Raw genomic sequence first — 23,453 nt, forward strand, 5'->3', positions numbered from 1 at the left:
GAGTGGTTATTTGCATCCCTGGCGTTAACGTAATACGCTAAATAAGAAGAGTATTCCGAACTCGTGCTCTTTTCTAAAAAAATTCAACTTTTGATTTTTCATTATTATAATTACGAAATCCAAACCGTTAGTTGTCCAAATGATCACTTAGAATTTTTAAAAAAATAGATATAATGAATAAAGAAATGTAATTAGTTCAGTTACAATTACAATAAACAGCAGTTCTGATCACATGTTGTGACATTGGCATATATCTAGTATTTTGGATAGCAACACTGTAGTGTGCATTAATCATAGTATAAAGTCGCAGTAGTTGTTTCCGTGCTCTATCCATCTATGTTTCTAATATCAATGACAGAGTTTATTAACAATCGAATTTAATTTTCCAATTACAGATTTTAAGTCATATACATCAAATGTAGTTACACGCTCTTTATTAATTTCTGGTTACTTTCTACTTATGTCTTTTATGTTTATGCTTTCGTCCGTGACTACTTTCGGATAGAACAGTTGCAGGTTGCACAGACTGAGCTCGGATTCAGCGGACTGCGACCTTAACATACTTTCGCTAATGTTTATTACTATCGATATTTTGTTTTCATGTTTCGAACCAGTGGAAAGAGTGAGATTTGCTGTCATGTGGAATTGACTGTTCTCGTATGAAGTTAATATTTTTTATTGTATAAAAGTAAGTGATTTAGTTCTAAGAAAATATTTTAAATCTTAGGTTTAAACATAGCAGAGAATCTAAACAAATCATACATATATTCATTTGTAAAATGTAAGGGACGTATTTCGCGTGTAGCATTAATGTAAATTAAATCACTGGATATTGTAGTGTTTTATTGTAAAATAAGTAATTATTAATTAATGGAATTGACTCAAATTATTAACATAAGTAGATTCAGGTTCGTGTCCTTGATAAGTATAATGAGTTAAAATCTTTCGTACTATCATAGTTTAGGGGAGTACTTACATGTGCGAAATATTACCTACACAAAACAGGAAATGTACCCTTACTGTTTCATAAAGAGTCGAGTTGCAGTAATGGGTGCAGATTGACTTAGGAGGGCTGGTTGCTAATGCAACGTGTGGACATATTGCATAAAAACTACAGTCCATAAAATACAAATCAACTTAAAACCATAAACCAGCTTGTGCTAAGTGGCCACTTAAAGACGCGAATGTTATCTAATCGAGGGTGCAGGTGTAACTTTTGGGCGCACCGCATTTTGGAAGATTTGCAGGTAAAATTCAATATTTTGCATGACGAAATATTTATAAGACCATATTCCGTTACGGGGGTTCAAAACTACACTGGACCCCCTTAAGGTAAGCTAAGCTAACCTCACCTAACCTAACCTAACCTACCCAATATAACCTAATATAACATTGTATTATGTAATCAAACGAAAATCAATAGAAAGAAGTGGTGTCAAAGACACTGGACCCCCTTAACGGAACATTGACCGAAAAAACTTCTGCAGACGACATTATTAAATACAAAGTAATACAGCTGTATTTTAGGTTTACAAGTGTAGGGTTACTAGTATAAAATCACTACAAGTCCTTTATGACGGATAAAATAAGTGATTGCAAATGAAAGATGACTATTAGATGCTATTTTCCACCGGCGGCATATTTCTGCATAATGTATAGAACCTGTATTTTATATTGACAAGTGGAGAGTTACTGTTGTAAAACCATAACAAGTCTATTAAAGCTCCTACTAATGGAAAACCTACTTATTTCTACTACCCTCCCTTCGTGCATTGCTGACGCACCTGCTCCTCACCCCGTGCTTTTTAATGGTCACCTAGTACAACTTGGTTTGTGTTTTATGTACTGTAGTTTTTATGCTACACATTCGAAAGCCGTATTTATACGCAAATCGTAAAAGAATTGTAACTTTTCGACAATTATTTCTGGCGGCTCCCTTAAATTTTATCTATGACAAGTGAAATATTTTCATGTCGCCCAGTGGAAGCCCTTTAGGGGACAATAAGAAAGAAATTAGTGAAAGAATTATAATTTTTCAACAATTCTTTCTAGTGGTGTGCCAAAAGTAAACCTGTACATGAGTGAGTCAGCACAGGAGCGTAGCAGGTTGCCCATGCAGGAATGCGTCAGCGACGATGGGTATAACACACAAACGAGGATAGTGGAATTAACACTTCGTTTGGCATAAACCACATGTGTTGCGTATGGCGCAACTTTGCAACACTTCTATGATCACTTTGTACACTGCCTTCACATGGCACTTCACTTTATCATGTCGTCCTTATGCTTTAGGCTAGTATGTGGTAAAGAGCACACTTTTCATTTGTATTTCTATCTTGTTATACATGTAAGAGGTAAGATATATTTTGATTATTTATACAATTTCATTGTGAAATCAATTACCGGTAATAAGGCATAGCCACTCGAATATTTAATCACTTCCAAAGTAGTTGTTTACAACTGTCGTTTAATTAGTAAGAGTAACAGCAAAATGCGCTGTTTTACCTCTGGCGATTAAAAAGAAATACAACTATTTTTTTGGTTTCATTATCTAAATCCATTTCCATACTATTTTAATATGTTTCTTTTCTTTCACATTATATTTCATTTCCTGTCGATTTTCTCCCTTCATATTACATAAAAATAAGGTAAGTGTACACGTTACAGGAGTGGACTAGGGTGACAAGATTTAGATATAAATAAGTAAAGACTCGGCGGGAAGGTTCTAGAATACATGTCCTCCATACAGGTTAGTAGCTAGTTTTTTTTTTTTTTTTTTTTTTTTTTTCTGTACCAACTTTAATATATTCACATAGCATTGCCGAGCAAACGTTAGCGAGTAAAGGCAGGTTAGAGCCCCGCAAGGTACGTTGTTTATTACACACCTTTCATTTTGTAAAGTGTGTAATAAATGGAAAGGGGAACTTGTGTTCTAGAACCCTGCCAGACTCGGGAAACTGGTATAATTTGAAATCCACTTCGGTATAGTCATTGCTATATCGTGGCTCGTGCCAATGAGGAAGATTTTAGTCTTTCAAAATAACAAGATTTTTATAATTTACTTAACTTCCTTTAGTTTCAATTTTTACATTATATTTTAACATTTAACAGAAACCAAGATTAGGGGCATCAATTGTTTCTTGAATGTCATATTTTTTGATGACTGAATTTCTTGTAGGATTGATCGTCCCTTGAATGTTATATCTTTTTAAATAACTATATTTCTTGTAGACGCATTGATCTTCCCTTCAAAGAACCGAAAAAAACTGTTCAAGTCCATACAAGAAATATATTTAAAATGGCACTCTCTGATTATACTACCGAACTATGAGCCAAAAAAGGGGTGTTTTTTTTATTTATTTATTTATTATGGGTAAAGTGCTGTATCGCCGGACCAATTTTAGGAAATTTACCGGGTCAATCGGAGAATTTATTTCAGTTTGTGAGTAAGAATGAATGGTATTTTTCGGTTGTTGTTGATGTTATAAGCGGCACTGTATGTGGAGGCGGATGGACTTTATTTCACTATACGGATCCATAAATTGTAAAAGGGGCAAGAAAAATGTGGGCGTCTGTTATTGTTGTTGTTGTTGTTGTTGTTGTAGTTGTAGTAGTAGTATTACCTGACCAGGATAGCAGTGCGGTTTTGGGAGGATGGCGCTGCTGTTGTGTTTACATCAGTTTCTTGGCAAGCGCGGTGGGACAGGGGAGCGGAGAGTTTCATTCTGTAGTGTATCCAACGGTGTTTAAAAATTGCAGTTTGTATGTTATGCATAGCCTAATCTCTTTCCGCTTAATAAAGAACGTTGTAAGTTGTGTGGTTGTAATGAACCATTCCTGCAGTACTGCAGATGTATTGTGGATAGTGATATATGAATGGAAATTACCAATTTAAGAACAACATAGAACAATTGACAATTCAGTGAGCTTCTACCGTGTATTAAGCAGATTGTATAAAAATTGATTACGTTTTATTCGATGTCATTATAAAACAGGAGCAGCCTGCAAAACGCTACTCGCTAATTTGTTCGCAGTTTAATGTAGAGGGTGTATTTTTGTTGTAGTTTTTTTTTTTTTTTTTTTTTGTTTGTTTGTTTGTTACTTAAAATTTTCTGCAAATAACTTCAATAACTTTTGAAACTGTTTGTCTTAGCTTGAGCCAGAGGCGGATCCAGGCTGAATGTTTGGGGAGCGGTCATTCGAAGTCAAATCAAGGTAAGAGTGTATTGAAAAAAAAAAAAAAGGAAAACAACTTTAGTAAAGGAGAAGTAGCTATTTTCTGCAATTTCTAGAACAGATATGGCCACCTGCGATTTCGAAGGTGGACATTTTATTGCGCAAGAACGCCAATGTAAGTAATTTCTTGCAATTTATTGCTTTATTTGACTTCTGCAATGTAAAAAAAGTAAGGCCTACCTATTTTAGGTTTTATTTTACATTTATAATACAAAAGTGGAACTTCTTAGATTTTATTTTTAAAATAAAAAATATCCTATTCTGGGGGGAGGCAATCGCCCCGGCCCCTGGATCTGCCCATGACTTGAGCATATGCGTGAAGTGATTTATTACGAACAGGACAAAAAGAACTGATAGATTGATTACAAGTAATCCGGTTAGAAACACTGCTGCTTGCATTTTAGTTCCAAAACCGGCCGCCCGCACTCGTTGGCTGGTCAGGATATAATAATAATAATAATAATAATAATAATAATAATAATAATAATAATAATAGTAGTAGTAGTTGTAGTTGTTGTTGTAGTAGTAGTAGTAGTAGTAGTTGTAGTAGTTGTTGTTGTTGTTCTTCTTCTTCTTCTATGATGGATCCGTATAGTAGAACTACACGCCTAGTAACGTAGTCTAACGTAACGTTATGGCATCCAACCAAATATAACCGAATGCAGTACAATTTGGCACTTTTTTCGATTTTCAAATTGGTCCGGCGATACAGCAGTAATGCCATTTATTATTATTTGAAAATTATTCGGAATCTCACCGTCCTGGCATGGCTCTAAAATTATTACATACACAGCCGGACAGGTTAAAGACATTCTAAAATTAGGAAATAGCACCTTAGTCGAAACGAATGATAAGAAACAAAGGGAGCAGCTATTTGAAGAGCATTAAACAACTTCGCGTTTCAATATAATTTTATATGGGACTGTGGTGTCTCAGTGGCAGAGCGCTCACCTGTTGCGTGTGGGTCCCTCGTTCGATTCCAGTTCTCACCAAGTGGGGTTTGTGGTAGAACAAACAACATGTGCGTGGGTTTACTCAGGGTTCTCCTGTTTCTTCTCACTTTCGTTTGTCATTCAACCATTATCATTCATTTCATCTTCACCGTCTTCCTTAATCTTCGTGCATAATAGTGGACTTAAACTAGCAAACAAACAAAAAAGAATTTCAACACATACTGAACGTTTATTTTCATGTCTATGCACTCTTCCGGAATTTGTGAACGCTGATTATTATCGCCTTACAATTCGACTTTACGTATCTAGTCCGCTTCTTGTAAGTGCCAGCGTTTCGGGCACAGCAGTATTGTCAGCTGTTATTTGTGCGAATTGTGGGCAGGGAGTCATGGTGTGGAGTTCTGTACAGCCACCAAGCTCTACTCTGTTAACTGTAAGGAGTCATTCTGCTTGGTATAGGGACTGTGCAACCTTTCATAGAGAGAAAGGAATCCGGATGCTCATTGTTATCGAAAAAATTTACGCCTCTGATGCGAAACATTGTAGCAAAGAATGTGTCGACCTAGAAAACGGACATTTCTACCTAAACAAGGTCTACAGAAACTAAACCCAGTCATCTTCGTCCAACGCACAAGCGAATACTCGATGTGTTCGTAGCGTTGGACTGGGGCTAGCGTTACTCACGGCTACTCGCCATAGATTGCTGGCATAAAACTAAATCAACATATACACCGTTCTCTTAACTATCCTTTTCTTTCTCAAATGAAACCGAAATTTATTCGGAAGTAATCTTCAATTTCATTGAAATCTGATTCGGTGGAAGACGAATTGATAGGTAGCGAATGGACGTTAATTGGTACATGAGGCAAGTCTTCAGTGTGCATTAACAGTTTCGTCAGTCACTTTGAGGAATTGAAGCAACTGGTCTGTGACTATTCACAGGCAGTTATATGCATGCATAACACTCATTTCCAGCCTATGCAGTCTTCTACTTTATCTCGTTACGCAGTCCATGGATTAATAAACCCAGGATGCATATGAACTTAGTTTCCCGGTTACGGTGCGAGCTGTCATTCATCGCCTGTTCACCATTTCGTTATCCTGTATATTTCTCGTTCTGGAGCTTTTTGGATAACAAATCTAAATTTTCGCCCATGGGGATTTCAGCAGATTTGAATGCATACCATAGCTTCTAGGGCTTCATCCAAACTAATCGTGGCTGTAGGTAAGAAAATCCTTTGAAGAGAGTGGAATGCTTGTCCTTAAATGATGGTAATCCTTTTCAGTTTTTTTACTAGCCATTGCAACTGTTTGTACAGAGGTTGTTCAGTCTACATTTGGCCAATTTCGACTTACCTAATAATTTAGAAGAATCCATGGCGCCAGGTCCGTAAGTGTTCGATGTGTTTCCCTTGGTTCCTAGCAATAGCCCGACAGCGTAATTTCCACTGTAATGGGCTTCTCTAAGAACTGGGAGAGGAATCTTGTCCCATTTCCTTTGCACAGCTTTCCAAAGTCCTTCCACAGTTGTCGCACGCCGTTTTCCCAAAGCCCGCTTCACCAATGCAAATCCACAATTGTCCATAGGACTTGCATCTGGAGATTTAACAGGTACCTCATTGAAAGGTATCACCTGTATACCACTTGCCTCCTCCATCTTTCTGTAAAATGCGAGGGACGATCGTGAGATATGTGATGAGGCCTTGTCCATGTGAATGCGCACCAGATTGGCGTCATTTTCGTACATTGTTGGAATCTCATGCTCGTAGATCGGCCGCATGATCTGCTCCTGAAAATTACAGCGAATTTATTTTGCAGTTCTTCGCCACCCTACGAATCTTCAGTTTACCTCGGTAACAGTAGCCAGTAACGATCATGAATTCTTTTGAGAAGGATTTTTTACAGACACGGACCCACCTTCTGAAGTTCTTGGCGCCTTTCTCTCGGTACATGATGGCTTTCGATTTGCCGCAGTCGGAAAGGTAAATCCATGCTTCATCGAGCGTTACGACGTGCATCCACCTTTGTTTTGCCAGATGCCGTTCGTACAGCTTCTGGGCGTTACACTTTCGTTCTTTTTGGTGGATATCCGTGAGAAGATGGCCGCGAGCTTTCATGACTTTTTCCAGTTTGAGTTGATGGTGTAACGTCCGGCTCACAGTCCCCAAAGGCACGTCAAGGCGATTAGCCATACACCTTTGTGTTGGCGGATTTTCTTGCATTGCCATTTTGCGAAGTTTCCTCTGCATGTTGGAGATGGCCTTGGTGCATTCCCGCTTCCTAGACAACTTCGTTGGTGATCCAAATGGTGGAGCCTCGTTGCCCTTGTACTTTTTAATAACATTTTTTTATTCCACTTAAACTGATGTTGCAACCATTCTTCTTGCACTGTTTTCTAATGACAGAAACACTAAAGTGGGCGTCATAAAGAGCCGCAACATAGCCTTCCCAAAACCGGCTTAGTTTGGGCGGCATTTTGGTCACAGAGCGGAAACCCACACACTTGGAAACAAATTTAACACAACACTCACAACAATGGTCCTGTTTTGTGCGTTATTGTCGTCCGCGCGGAGAAACAACTCCGTTCCCAGGAAGTCACTGCACAACACTGCAGAACGCCACGAGCCAGGTCGGGTGAGTCCATTCTGCCCGGGAGAGGGGAGGAACGAAATAGGCCAAACGTAGGCTGAACAACCTCTGTATTTTCATTTCTTCCTGTGTTGTGTTTCTCTTACAGCTTTATGAAGAGTGCATGCAGATCTCTGTTGCAGTGGAAACCGAAATGTATTCGCAAGTAATCTTCAATTTCACTGAAATCTTATTCGTTGAAACACAAATTGATAGGTAGCGGGCGTGACAAGGTGTTCTCTGCTGCAGTGTTCCTATGATTGCTGAGGGTCTGTCTGTTACCAGCCCATCTTCCTTTCATGCTTCAACGCTAATAGCCTACATTTTTGGAGATCAGTGAGTTTAATCCTGCTAATACTTTCCGTGTATGTATTGTAGAGCTATTCGAACAGACTTTTATCGGTTTCATTCCTAAATTAAGAGGAGGCGGTCCACGTCGGCGAGTTCCATGGTGGTCCTCGGGAATCAGTGATTCTATCCCCCATATATAATGATAGTGGTCTTGGTGTGAGTGATTCCTTGAAATTGCTGTCTTTTGTTAATACTAGGAAAAAAATCCCTGAGGTGCTGCTCACAAGATATATTAAATGTGCACTGAAGTAATTGCTTGTGTCAAACATTAGTGATGTACGATCTTGTTTTAAAAAGAAATCACCCGCCCATATTTGAGAAGCGCTGCGTTGTCATCCATAGAGGAATTGAATCAAACAAATCTGAATATTCTGTGGCAAATTAAGATGTTTATTCCAGTCTAAAGCTTCAAACTACTTTCATATGGAAGCAAACATAAAGATTTTAGCTCCTTACGTTTAGAAGCGGACTTTTTTTTTGTTTATTTTTTTAAGGTGAATGACCAAGATCTTTTGAAGATATTTTTCATCAAAGCTTCTAAAAGTTTCCTTGTTAATATCTGGAGAATAAGTTGCCTATTAGGGTAACATTAATGAAAATTACGTTATTTTAGTTTTCAGGAATTATATGTAGACATTCATTCTGCTTTGTTTTCATTTTCTGTGCAAATTCTACTGTGTTAAGGCTTGTGGATTAGGGTTGGACCCACCTGAAAAAACCCACCTGGGTTTTTGACCTTTTTGTTAGTATATTGTTGGTACAACTAAGGTGATCACATTGAAAATCAGATTTTGAACTTACTTTGGGCGAATTAGATGCTTTCACTTTAAGGTAGACAATAACATTCAACATAAGACCTTTGTAAAGTTTTGAATGCACTGAATGAATGAATAAAAATAATAATAATAAAAAAAAACAAACAAAAAAAAACCTTAGCTTGAGATAATTATAGAACAAATTAAAGTATGGATTATACTTATAGTCTGTTTGAAGTAAAATATGCAAATTTTATATTTTATAAAATATTTTCCGTGAATAATGTGCTCCCTGACTCGGCGCTGCCGAGGGACGTTTTCCCTCATACGTTGACGGGTTTAAGGTCATAGGTGCCGGTACTAACAGTAAATATGTAAATACATTAGTAAAACTATTAGTATTATTTCTTAGCTTTGATGATGATAAAAGTACTCAGTAAAATTTGGTTTTCCAACAACGACAGTTTAGTTCAGTCATTTGTTGCTACCTTCAAATAAGCATTCTGCAAATAAGCATTTACCAGTAATAGTGTAAAAATTCTTGTCAAAATTAAGAAGCTAAATGCTCGGAGCTCCGAAGACTACGTAACGCTTCCTATTTCAAGTGCTGAATTCAAACTTCAGTATTAATGGAAGTTTCGATGTGCAGTAAAGCAAGCTGCATTTTCAGGGAAAACCCGTCGTGAAAGAAGTGTTCGGGTAATTCCACAAAGCGTCGGAAGTCAGTACTTCAACAATGAAACTATTTATTTTACGCTGGAAGATATTTAAGACATTTTGAAACATTTACTTTATAAAATATGAATTATAGGCCTATCTTTGTTAATTGTTTTAAATTAATTTTCGGAACAAAACCGTCTTGCAACAAGTGCTCGGAAAATTCCCGTAATTGAACGCACAAAGCATCGAAAGAGAACTTCAACAATAAAAGCATTTATTTGAACGTTGAAAAATATTTATTTCATATAATACATTTTGATGAATTATGTCTTTGTTTTAAATTAATATAGTTATTTGGTGAACGTCACTGAGACTCGATCTATTTTTGTTCATTTGTCTGCCTGTACCACACAGTGTTCAACTTTCGGTCTTTTAAATTTTCAGGATACAAGTCGGAGTCACTCTAAATTTCCTGTATAGATTTTGCCGGCATACCAACGTAAAATTACAAAATGGCTCGGTTTTTTTTTCTTTTTTTTTTCACAATAGCTGATATTCACGCTACAAAGCACAATTTTCGGTCTTTCAAGTTGAAATTTTCAGAGTAGAAGCACGAGAGACTAAATTAGCTCTATATATTTTGGCGGCATAAAATTTTAAAATGGCGGCCATTTTTCAAAATAGCGAGTATCCATGCTATTGGGTGCAATTTTCGGACTTGTTAAGTTAAAATTTTGAAGGTAGAAGCACAAGACATTCTAAATTTGCTGTATAGATTTTCTCGGCGATCCAATATAAAATTTCAAAATGGCGGCCATCTTTTCAAAACAGCAGTGAATAGAGAATTGTTGCAAGTTGTGACATTGACAGTCTTGAAATGTAAATCATATTTTAACATTTTTACCCCGAAGAGATTGAAATATTTCGAAAAAACCCAATTAAACCCGAAAGTACCCGGAGATTTTTTAAACTCTGTTGTGAATACAATAACATCTTGTAATTCTTCTTACATATCAGTACGGTAATAATACCCTTCTCAGGCACTCATCTCGTATTCTCTGAGGGATATCAGGAGAAGGCCCAAAACATAACAAGAATTGTATGACTTTATTGTATCTGTAATTGCTTTGATTGAAACGTAACAGAAATCCATGCTCAGATTGGTCATCTTATTCTCGAGTTGCAAGTTGTCCCAGGCATCAGGGTTGGCAAAAACCATGGTTTTTATTTAAAAAACAAAAAAACCGGTTTTTTTTGGTTTAAACCAGGTTTTTATGGTTTAAATGATTTGCTCTATATATTCATAACATATATGGACAGAAATAAGTTTGTTTCGCCATGATGTTATTATGCAACAACCGGGTTATGCTGGAAGGGGTCACATAAGCTTAAAGCGGAATAAAAACTGCTTCTCGAGTTACATCCGAGAGAAATTGTCCTCCATTTGAACTCAGAACCAGGACTAATTGGCCACAAATGCGATACGTCTGCCGACTCACTCACGAAGGAATCCTGATTTAAAAAAAAAAATAAATAAAAAAAAATACGTTGTACTGATCTTTACATGCTTCTTAATATAACTGTCAAGAGTCATTTCAGACAGACAAAAAGATAAGCAGTTGCACAAGTGAAACCATTACACAGAATTACATATGAACAATTTCAAAGTACTACGGAGTACAGAAGAACTAATTTAGTTCAAGTTAGTTAACAACGACTTTTATTGGTCCAAATTAAAGAAATACAGTGACTTAATCTGCATATCAATAAGAAAAGTGAATAAAGATACGAATTATTTGAGTCCACTTTGGCTCTAACTCATTTATACATAAATAGATACCATAGATACTTATTTCACTAAATGCCTCTCGTGGGGTCTGTATGACCCCCCCCCCCACACACACACATACACACACAAGAAGTACGTCATTTTCGATGTATTTTATCAATAGTAAACATTGAAACGAAACAATATTTAAAATTTTTCTTCGATTGCAATTACATAACAATAATAACAACTACAAAAAAATCACAAAATAAACATTTATAAACTTGTAAAAAAATAGTTGCTTTTGTAGTATAATCTTTTTGAGTAATGAATGGGGAATTTAGGTCTGAATATAATACGAATAATATACGGGAATGAAACGTGATAACCCACAAATGTATGTTCATCAAGATTTTACAAACACTTACACTTTTACGAACATTTTTTTTTTGTTTTTTGGTTTAAACCAGTTTTTTTTTTTTTAAACAGCTGGTTTAAACCAGCCAACCTTGCCAGGCATACTTTATACTCTGACATTACATGGGTTAGAGTAGTGCTATTCAACTTTTTTTTTCTCACGTACCCCTATATACAGTTCGCCATCCAATTGTGTGCCTCTGAAGCTGTTTAAAATAAATTAAATCAAAATGAACTTATTAAACTTAATACACATGTTGTGTTGATTAAAAAGGGGAGGCAAATAGAGACCCCAAAAAGGACAATCAGTGTGCTAATTAAAAGACTGTTTACGGGTGGATAAAGTGCGCATCCGAAAAATTGGCATGGGAAATTTCAAAATTTTCTTCAACTATGATTATTCAATAAATATTGGAAGTATGCTTATTTTAGGATTTCGTACCCCCAGAAACATCTTTGTGTACCCCCGGTTGAATAGCACTGGGTTAGAGGATTGGAAATAGAATTATTTTGAAATATATTTCTGCTGCTGGATTGTGCAATATTTCAATCTTTACAATTCGGTATATTTTTCGTGACGGGAGAGAGCTAATTATTAATGAATCTTAACAGATCAGTTCGTAGATAAGTTGTAGTACTGTTTCTCTGTTTAAGTATATTATTATTTAAAAGATTAAGACACTTTTTTTTTTTTTTTTTTTTTTGTAATTTCAGGTTGTATTCTAAAAATGGTGGATAGGAAAGGAAGAAGCTGATATTTTTTTCACCACTATGATACATGTAGGGAAACATGTAGTTTGTTCCATGCATGGTCAGTGTGCAATTTGGTTTCCCAACATTGATTAAATGCAAATAATAATCAAGGAGATGGAGGTAGAACGTCTTCGAGCGGAACTCCATAGTGCCAAAAGTGGCATCGAGTTCTTGCAAAAAGAACATTCTGTGATGTTATCCGGCCTTCACGAAGAAGTGGGAAGATTGCAACAGAAATGTTCAGGTAGGTTTTATGACATAGCCCATATTATTTTTGCCCAATTATCATGCTTTCGTTAAACTTAGGCAAACCTTTCAGCTGAACAAATAGTGAAGGTATGAAGCTTATAATTTTCCAGATTTTAGAATGAACTAAAGTGAAGTAACTGCATCTTCCAATGATGCGTGTTCCGCAAAATTTTCTGGATTTCTGGTATCATTTAACATTGTTTTGTTTCTTAATGTGATTACCAATGAATTTGAAATAGTGGAATGATTACATATTCAGAGTTTACTTATTGTGGCCATCCTGACGAGGACTTTATAATTTTCCCAGAAGATGTCCTAGACGTTTCTTGGTTTATTCTGAAACTCTAGCCCCAACTTATCTAAGAAAATACGTATTTAATTTCCACATGTGAAGAACAACATGAATATACAGTACAGTCTTCAATTATTTTCAACCCGAGCATTATTTATTATCTTAATACAGTGCGATTCAAAAGTCCTAGAATTCTGAACTGAAATTATTGAAATATGGTCAAGGATAGTATTTATGCATAGTATGTTATACCTACGTTTTTCATGAAATACACTTTATTTTAATTATAAAGACATTTACGTTTACAAAAGATATTCAAGATGACCTTCATTAGTATCACTGACCCGGCAACATGTTAGTTTGCAACTGGAATGTCACGCACGGCTCTTATTATGTTGTACCGCAAATTTTGGAACATTTTGGGGTACTGTGGCACACTATGTTCTTCAGATAATCGCATAAATGAAAATCTGGTGAACCCAATTCATGTGAGCGACGGGGGGACAAATCTTACGATCAAGCAATGTTGGAAGAATTTAAGGAGCATCTTCATGCTCGTATTCGATATATGATTCTTTACGTCGTCCTGGTGGAATCAGCAATAGCATTCAACTTCACCACGCATAGCAACAATCTGAGCGATAATATCAACATGCATATCTGAAGTTTCAGGTATGGTGGGAAAAAATGGTTCCACAATTTACAGGATAGAAATTGTGGATGATCTTCCGCTTCTAGTTCTATCTGCAACACTACCTTTCTCTTTAAAATGCTACATCATACATCGTTGTTTTTCCTGGCATAGGAATACCAGGAAGCCACTGCTAAAAATTTCGCGTTTTCAAATTATTGTATTTTGAACTTGAATTCTGAACTCGGTGAGTTGAATCGCATTGTATAAAATGCTGATACTAATGAAAGCAATATTTTTCAGGAATTTTAGTTATACACTAATATATGGTATGTAGTTTTTAACCGTTTAACTTATAATTTTCTTTCCCAAAAGTTGTTCCAAATTTTATATATTTTTTTATTGGCTATTTTTGTTGTACGTTGAAGGTAGAGGTACGTGGAAGCAAACATTTCTAAAATTGTGTAAAATTTAGGCCCGAATTAGGCACTTGAAAATCACCGATTTTAAAACCACGAGTATATTTAATAAAAGCAGATGTATCTTATTGTGAGTCTTACTTTTTTGAACACTTTTTGTGTACATGAAGCGACAACGAATCTTTTAAAATGTTTTATTCAGTTCGTTCAATTTACTTGAACTTCAAGCTGATCAAAATTGAGATTTAAATTTTCCCGCAAGAAATATTAAAATTCCGAATATGTACGTTCCACCATAAACATTACCAAATTACACTAGCATCTTGAGAAAAAATAACAGTAGGGAAAATGAGTACAGTATAAGTAGATATTCCATTCAATCTACTACGAATTTTTGTATTCCTTTTGAAAAAAAAAAAAAAAAAAAAAAAAAAACTATTATTTCAGACAGAAATAACAGAGAAACGATTTCTCGGTACAATGTAGATATGCTATTTCAGTTCCGTCATTTCGTCAATAAGCATTGGCCTCCAATGCGAAATATTAGCCGAAAATAGTTAAATGAATCTTACCCAAGGGCGCCGATCCTGGGGGCGCCCCCCTTCCCCAAAGCTCATGTGGGCTCCCCTAGTGTATTTATGAATATACAATATTTGGCATAATTTGAATGCAACTTGTCTTAACATCCTCATATATACACCTTCTGCGTCTGAGTGGATTCCTCCAAATTTAGAGAGAAATCGGCGCCCTTGATCTTACCCACATCTAGCGGACATCCATATATTGAGCTGCGTATGGCGAACGTAAGGAATCGCCATTTAAATTTATATTCAGATCTTTTTTCTTTGCACGAATATATTCGTGATCGTAATTTTAGGGGGAAAAAAGAAAAAGAAAAAAAAAACGTAATAATTCGTGATTTTAAGTTAAGCGGTTAAATGGGAAGGTGAGAAGCAGCTTATGTATGTTGAAGTTGTTTTTTCATGAATTTTTGAAAAGATAGAATTAGATGTGATATTGAGGGCGATAAATGCTAGATAGCTTAGTTTGTGTTTCATTACTTGAGTAACGTAATTCCAAAACGTCTCTTGTCCATTTCTTCGGAATGCCTTTTTTTTTATTATTATTATTATTATTATTATTATTTTTAATAATGTTTCTTGATTTGCCAATACTTAATTTCAAATGATTTATTCCATTTATTGTGTTCAGATAATTATATGACATTTTACAAAACTAATTTTGCTTATTTTCAGGTGTAGAAATTAAGATGATTAATATAAAAAACTGATTTTACAAAAGTTTTGTAAAATGGACAAGAGACGTTTTGGAAACGTGCAACACACTTGATGTTACTGCTACATTCTAATAGACTGCTGAAAGCATGGTAATGTACGAGTAATTGTATTATGTAATATTTAAGAGCCAAGGGGTTGGAACTACATTTCTAAAGTGGGAATCTTCAACAGTATATTCCTGTGTTCAAATTAGGTGCAGTTGACGTATTCGTTAAAACTATCCCAATTGTGCCTAAATGTGAACGTTTCGGCAAAAAGTTGTTGCCTTCTTCATCTCATATCATTTCAGAAAATTGTCTTCTTAACAGTATTACTTTTCTTGCTTTCAGTAAATCTCCATAAATTTCCTTTGTACACTTCTGTTCACAAAAGCCTCGATTGCCTTCCAGTCTAAGTTGGAAATAATGAACCTATCCTTACGAATTTGTAATTCGAGGAAGAAAATCGATTTTCCCCTCATTCTTCCGCAGAGTAACATGAGAAAAGGGATTGTTTGGACATTGCTTCCAAATAAATGTGTAATTGCCATGGAGGAAACAGTCATACAAGATGATGAAAAAGATAAATACATTAAAAAATGGCAAACTGGGTGATAGGATTCAAGCTTATATGGGGTATAGGATCACTAAGGTAGTCTGAGAAAATTTGTTGTCATGTTATCGTGGTACAGTGGTTAGCTAGACACATACAATTGGATTCCCACTTTTCAATATTGCTGGGTACTTGTGTACCCTGACGTTTAATGACAAACGAAAGTCAATCCTTGGCGTTGTTAATAGCCATGTTGGGAGAATACAAACATACAGCATACAAAGAGACAGTCACACAAGTTTGTCACCACCAACGTACCATTGACCAGAAACCCGAGAACGTGCTACATATCAGCCATACAGCTGCGCACCGACGAACAGGAAAATTGTACGGCTGGTCAATAATGCAACGCACACGGGTTGCATAATTCTAGAGTCTCCTACGACGATAGGGTAACTGCGCTTTGTTTGCTTCAACCTAAAGAAAAGCAACGGGACTGGCGCGGAAGAATTAGTAACAAATCTAATGCCAAGGTTATGAATAATGTGAAGTTGTTATCAGCAGAGAGGAATGAGAAGCTGATAAAAGCAATGAAGTCAAGTCTAACTTGGACAGTTTAAGACTACAATATGATCAACACTCGAGGAACGAAGGAAAGTAAAGAAAACTATCTCGGAGTTCGGAGACGAACGTACTTAAAATTACAAATTTGAGGTGTTCACGTCAAACAATGATCAACATTTTAACCCCGACATCGGACGGAGGAACAAACAAAAACTAGTCCGAGAGACATGTCCGGATGAAAGCATGCTCATTGGCTTTAAAGTGTTTACACTGAATTTTCTCAGCAGAAAACGGAAAGCCTGACTCATTCGATAAGCGTAGAAGACGATTTAATGCCTGTCAAAAGTTTGAAAAATGCCACAAAGAATATCTGCTTCGACAATGAATAACTAGGTCGTCAATATACAATAGATATAAGACAGAAGCCTGGACTTGCAACAAGACAGCATTGACTGTGACACAAACTATGTAACGCTAAAGATACTGCTGGGAGGAGGGGGGGGGGGGCATTGATAGACTAGGACGGATGCTACCTTGAAATAACGTTCATTAAGAAAGTCTGTGAACCCAGCCATGTGGCCACGAATACATAAGATGTGTTAATATACTGTAATGCTAAATTGTGTCATTAGTTTCTCCCACATTTAAAAATAAATAGATAAATAAAACCGAAGAATAGCCAAATGATGCGCGCGACGGGAGTAGGTCTCTTGAATCCAGCTTTCTGATTTGCTCTTCATTTGATTTGAATTTCAGTTTAGCGTCCCTTTCAGCAGCGAGGTTTTATGAGACATAGACCTACACCTTAACGTGGGATCCAAACATGAGCTTCCGCTGAAAATCGAATCCAGGTGTCACACGCCAGAGACTCATACACTAACCGCTTATTCACGAGGAAGCTTGACTCCGACTTTCGAGATGAACAAAATTGTCTATTGTGGTCCTGAAATAGTAAAGTCGATTATGAAACTTGCTCTAAAATGAATGTGACTATACACTACTACACCAGGCGCTTGTTAAAGAGCTTAAAGATGGAACTCATGAGACCAATATGTTTGTTTACACAGTAGATGAGGAACCTCCTGGTAGGTAAAAATATAGTTCTTTTCTTACATTATACATAGACCTGGAAAACGTGAAAAAGTCGAGGAATTCGTGATCGTCAAGTAAGTAGAAACCGTGCATGAAGTCCTTTGGAGATAAATCAGACGAATGTAGGGATGGACAAGGACCGTTTGGTCAAAAACAAGAACGCGCTGGCCCACACGTTTTCTTCTGCGTACGCTAACCATACAGCCACGAGAAAACTTACTAAGAGAACATCTTCGCTTATTACCTCAGTGATACCATCCTTGCAAGGTACTCCCTCTCTATTTCATATCTCTAATAAAAAACACTTTTCTGAAAAAAGCAACAAATGCATGATAGACCTTATTGTGCTCTGATGTGAAAGTCCTTGGCAAAACATTAGACCACCCTTTAAAAACACGACTCTTCGGACGACCGATTTTATTTGAAAATTTTAGGTATTTTTATTCGAAACCTTTTTCCCAGTTCGCTTAGATAGACTTTTTGGATCGCTCTCCGTCATCTATTTCTATCTTGTGTCATGTCCACTCTGATACCACACTGCTCTTCACACAATCTCCCCACTTCTTTGGTGAGCCTCGCACTTGTTTCCCATTCAGTTCTATAGCACCCAGTCTGTGACCTACGTATTTCGAAAGTCTTTTACATGACCAAACCATCTCAGTCTACTTTCTTGCAGTTTTTCTATTGCTGGTCTCACTTTTACTGTTTCTCGGACCACTTCATTCTTACTTTTGTCTTTCTGCATCACTCCACACATCCACCACAGCATCTTCATCTCCGCAACATTCAACTTCTGTTTCAGTCTCCTTTTGGTCGTCGGGGGCGCGGTGGCTCAGTGGTAGAGCTTTCACCTCTGGTGCTTGGGGTCCCGGATTCGATCCCAGCCCCCGCCAAGTGAACTTTGTGATGGACAAACACCGCTTTCGTGGGTTTCCTCGGGGTTCTCCCGTTTCCTCCCACTTTCTTCATTCCACCATTTCATTCATTACTCATCATCACCGTCTCCTTTAGCCTAACCGGCATAACCGTGGGACGTAAAACTCAAAGATTTCATATCATTTCATTTTCTTTTTGGTCGTCCAATATTCTTTTCGCATATTTCCTGCTTCCAATAGCCTATTTACAACGCGAGTAAACCACTGTATTCCTTCTTTATCTTAACTTTTCTACACGCTTCGATAGGGATATTATCCAGTCCTAGAGCTTTACTCCTTTTCATCTTTTTCATGGCATTTTCCACCTCTATCACAGCCACTGGATAAACAAGTTCCTAATTCATGGGTAGATTTTCAAAAGTTTCCCTCGGGTTTTCTTCATTAAGAAGTTCTTGGAAATACTCCTTCCACCTCTCTTTATCTTCTCACTGGTTAGAATCTCGTTATTTTCATTCTTGGTGCAGCACACTTGCGAAATATATTTCTTTTGTTTCCAGATTTTGTACAAATCATCATAAGCCTTGCCTTATTCTACACTAACTACATACTTCGTTTCCTTGTAATCCTTCTGGTCTTATTGGTTACTAGAGTCTTCCTTTCGTTCCTTTTTCTCCTTCACAGCTGCTTGTATTTCTTTATTCCACCATCACGTTTCTTTATCAATGAGGCCCTTTTTTTCCACACTTTTCTTGCTGTTTCCGTGAGTGCGTCTGATATTCTGATCCACTCCTTTTCTATGTGCATCTCTTTTTCCTTCATTTGCAGTATTTGCGGTGTGGTAATTTCCTTTCGGATATTTTCAGCACCTGTCCCATCTAGTTTCCACAACTTAGTTCGAACAGGAACATTTTTTCATCTTCCTATTTTTTCCTTGATGCAGATATTGGCTAGTACGAGGTGGTTTTGCTTAGTTAGACTCTCACCTGGTATCACTTTGCAGTCTTTTGTGTCACGCACGTTTTGTCTCCTTCATAAGATAAAAGCCGATCTGAGACCTTGACATGCCTCTCTTATATGGAAGAAGGTGTTCTTAATTTGGGGGTATATTTTCACTGAAGTAATAACATACGAAATAAGTGAAAACATAAGTCCATAGCAAACAATGAAATACATAATGTGTTTGTAAATATGTATTATCTGAACGATCATGATGTATGAGTTAGCATTGTTTGTATTACATCTCAAGTTTTCTTCTTGTTTATTTGTATCAGTATTATGTAAGATACGATGTTTCGATTGCGCAATATTGTGTTCCGGTGATCAATGGATGCAAATAAAAATGAACGAAGACTTCCATGTAATACTTAAGAATATGTTACTCGTACATCTTTATAATGAATTATAAAACAAACGTATCAAAGCTTAGCTCCCTCTTCTTCGGTGTGAATTTTTTTGAGTTGCGCTGACCAATCTTCTCTACCTTGTAACAGTGTTTAAAGAAGGAATATTTCATCAGCTTTGTCCTTATCACTTGGAAGTGTGAAATGAGCTTGTATATGATATATTTTTAAGTTACAAGATTTTCCAGAATAAACCAGTTGAGAATGCTCCAAGAGCATTGCCAGAACGAACTTAAAAAGAATGGAGAGATGGAACGGGAAAGATAACTGTGATTGTTCCAACATGTAAAAGTAAATCTTTTTATACGCACCTTCTGTTTCTCACAAAAATTCGCAAAATACTGTCTCTCTATGACTTACGGTTCCCGAGATATGGATCCTTAAATCTCTCGAAATTCGAACTTTTTGGCCAATATCTGGGGTACCGGTTACTATTTGGTACCAAAATGTTCACTATCCTCTTACGTATTGATCAACATCATTATGATCTCTCTATGACGTATGGTTGCTGAGATATGGCTCCTTAAATCTCCCAAAATCAGAACTATTTCTTGGCCAATATCTCAGGAACGGTAAGTCATAGAGAGATGATATTGGTGTTAATCAATACCTAAGAGGATGGTAAACATTTTGGTACCGATATTAAATGGTGGCCAGTGGCTACCAGTTACTATTTGATACCAAAATATTCACCATCCTCTCAGGTATTGATCGACATCAATATGATCTCTTTTTAACTTATGGTTCGCGAGATACGTCTCCTTAAATCTCCGGAAATTGGCCAATATCTCGAGAATGGTAAGAGTGACGCGAAAAATTTCATCACTTTTCGTTATTTGCGTTTTTGATGCTCTACCGATTGGAGGGCTCAAATTAAAAAAAAAAAAAAAAAAAAAAAAAAAAACTAATAACAGACAGACACACAGACATAGAGAATTCGATAACGAACCTTTTAAGTTCGTTGAAAGTATCAACATATCATACGTTTAGGAACCCAACTGAAGAAAAATCACCCCGAAGAAGGGAGGAGCGAAGCATTTAAACAGTATGTTGTAATTCATTATAAGGATATAAAATGTTCTTATCTTTATAAATATTAAATCTGAATCCTATAGCATCCGTCAGTAAATATTCCATGTTAGTAGTTCAGCTTAAGAAATCTTTTCTCAATCTACATTTTGGCACTTGGTGGTGTATAGAATACTATGTTACAGATTGCAGCCTTGATAATTAGATTAGCTATTGATTTGTATTATTTTGTTTCAGATTTACAGTCAAAACTCAGCATTCGTTCTGTGGAGGGTTTGGAAATCGAATTATTGGAGGAGAAAAATGCAGTCTTAACGAGGAAAGTGGAAGAGCAAAGCAAGGAACTAGAAAGCAAAAATAAATTAATCGAGGAGCTGAAAGAGGAACAAAAGTGGCGTGAAATTCAGCTCCAAAACGAAATCAAATCTCAGCAATTACAAATAGACAAACTGAAGAAAGAATTGTCTTACTACGAAAGGCGGTATGTGCACAGAAGTTTAGAAGGTGATTCAAGTTCTCTTCAAAGCTTGTCCAGCACTTCGTTAGAAAGTGTGGAAGATCTCAACGAAAGGAAAGTACAAGCGTCACCAAAAATGATAGAAATTAATTCTATGAATCCTAGTCGTGGACCACCGATCAAATCTCATGCGAGTAGAAAATCAAAGTTTAGCTTATTTAACAGGGACCAAACTATGAGCTTAACTCGACAACATTCCGAAGGTTATGTAGCGTCTGGCTCGACAAAAAGTACTTCGTTGTTTTTAACGCTTATGAAATCGGGTTCTCAACCTTCAGTGAGTCAAGTAAAAGCTTCGTGTAGCAGTAGTGATCCGTTACCAGCTAATTACAGAGCAAGTGTTGCCACTTTGCCCCCAATTCACACAGTACCACGATCTTGTGATAGAAATCAACAGCGTCCGTTGGTACGGCAACAACTGAGAGTGCGTTCAGCCCTGGAAAGGTCGCATGCTTTATCTATAGATCAAGTGGTACCTACTAGTCGGCGCTATGAACTTCAAACCGAACAAAATGATTCCGAATTTTAATTTTTAAAAAAATATTATTTATTTTGAGCAAAATACTTGTGAAATGGGATCAAGAATGCAGGATTTTTTTCAGTATTATTACATGCAACTTTTGCATTTGTACAACTCGTGAAAATTTTATTGTTTTAAGATACTCTTATAACTTTTTTTCTGATAATAAATAAATTAGGTTATGTTCAAATGCACATTATCGCTTGTTTTGTAGTAAATGCATTCCATGTATTATCGTACCTTCTCAACAAAATGTGAATGACTGACCAGGTGAGATTTAGATGTGCATGTATACTGTTTGTTGCATGTGAAATACGTTGTTGCAGAGGTTATTGTAATGTACTTCTATTGTATGTATATATACGTTGTTTCTGACTTTTCCTTTTTTAAAAAGAAATAATCTGTTACATTTGACTATTAAACGATGTTTTATAATATTTTTTTCTAATTTTTATTTCTAAACTTGATTAATTGTTCTACCTAATATACTGTAATGTTTTGTAAAAGAAAAATCGCGTTTAGCGCGACCCAATTGATCAAATGAGAGGAGTCAACAATTTGGTCAGTTCTCTTGTAATAGTGTTCAAACACAGACGTGTCCTACATTTCACGAGCGAATGTTCGAAGCCTTTTGCTTCGTATGGACCCATAGGTAACATTGGCTTCCTTAATCGTAGGACTTTCAATGACGATTTGCCATCTTCATCAGTAGAAATTCGAAGATCCGAAATTTTTATTCGTTTCTATATATATAGAAGGAAATTCACCCACAAAATAATTATTCTGGCAACGTTTTTTCCTTAAGGAATTTGTGCTGATGAAGATGAGAAACCGTCATTGAGACGTCTATGGTCAAGATAGCCATTGTTATCTCTGCGTGAGTAGAAACCTTTACTTAAATTAAACATGAATCGTACTATTACAATAAGTAAGTTCTAAATGTACTTCCGTTGGCTTTGCAATATCCTAGCGATCCGTGTATCTTGCGAGTATGTACCAATGCTGCTTCATAATGTCAACTAAGAACAAAATTTCAAAAAACCTTACTGACAAAATTTCTCGGAAGAATTTTAAAAAAGTGCTGCATATAAAAGTGTTAATATTATTTTAACAATATCTTAAACAGATTGCATAATTTACCAACTATTACTTAACGAACATCTTTGGAAAAATGATCGTAAACAGTGCCTACGTGGTATACCTTCCAGTTTTCACACGCAGAAATATCTAGTTGTCGCAAATTGACAACCTGTTAGCAGAAATTTGGTAATTTTACGTTACAAATTTCTTACTGCAAATGAAAGAGGGGTATGTTAGAAACTAATTTGCACAGGCGCTATACCTTTACAGAACGTAGGCTGTAGTTCATGCGTACAAGTGTTAATTCATTGCAAATGCCACTGGAAAAGGTTTTATTATTAGGGGAGGCCGGGGTAATAAGAGACATGACCAAAATATACCCTAAATATCAAAGGAAAAATATTAAAAAAATAAGTAATGGCAACGTCAATATCT

At 36.3% G+C, this 23,453-nt stretch overlaps 1 protein-coding gene across 2 annotated transcripts; it reads left to right on the plus strand.

The window, feature by feature from the left end:
• The first annotated feature begins 292 nt into the window (after positions 1-292).
• On the plus strand, positions 293-22,368 carry LOC145694837 (uncharacterized). 2 transcript variants are annotated; one of them, XM_081771509.1, is made up of 4 exons: positions 293-688; positions 4,154-4,215; positions 12,483-12,765; positions 21,139-22,368. In XM_081771509.1, the coding sequence occupies exons 3-4, from the start codon at positions 12,615-12,617 to the stop codon at positions 21,945-21,947; spliced, it is 960 nt and encodes a 319-aa protein (XP_081627635.1). In that variant the 5' UTR covers positions 293-688; positions 4,154-4,215; positions 12,483-12,614; the 3' UTR covers positions 21,948-22,368. The 2 variants fall into 2 exon arrangements, with proteins under 2 accessions (XP_081627635.1, XP_081627634.1); XM_081771508.1 differs by lacking the exon at positions 4,154-4,215.
• The last annotated feature ends 1,085 nt before the right edge of the window (positions 22,369-23,453 follow it).

Source organism: Thermobia domestica, chromosome 9 (assembly GCF_964235325.1).
Source record: "Thermobia domestica chromosome 9, izTheDome1.hap1.1, whole genome shotgun sequence".
In the NCBI taxonomy this organism is placed as follows: domain Eukaryota; kingdom Metazoa; phylum Arthropoda; class Insecta; order Zygentoma; family Lepismatidae; genus Thermobia; species Thermobia domestica.

Bases quoted from the DNA above. Each gene is read 5' to 3' on its own strand.
- LOC145694837 (XM_081771509.1), top strand. From the start codon at position 12,615: ATGCAAATAATAATCAAGGAGATGGAGGTAGAACGTCTTCGAGCGGAA. The intron at 12,766-21,138 runs GTAGGTTTTATG...ATTTTGTTTCAG, and splicing joins ATTGCAACAGAAATGTTCAG to ATTTACAGTCAAAACTCAGC.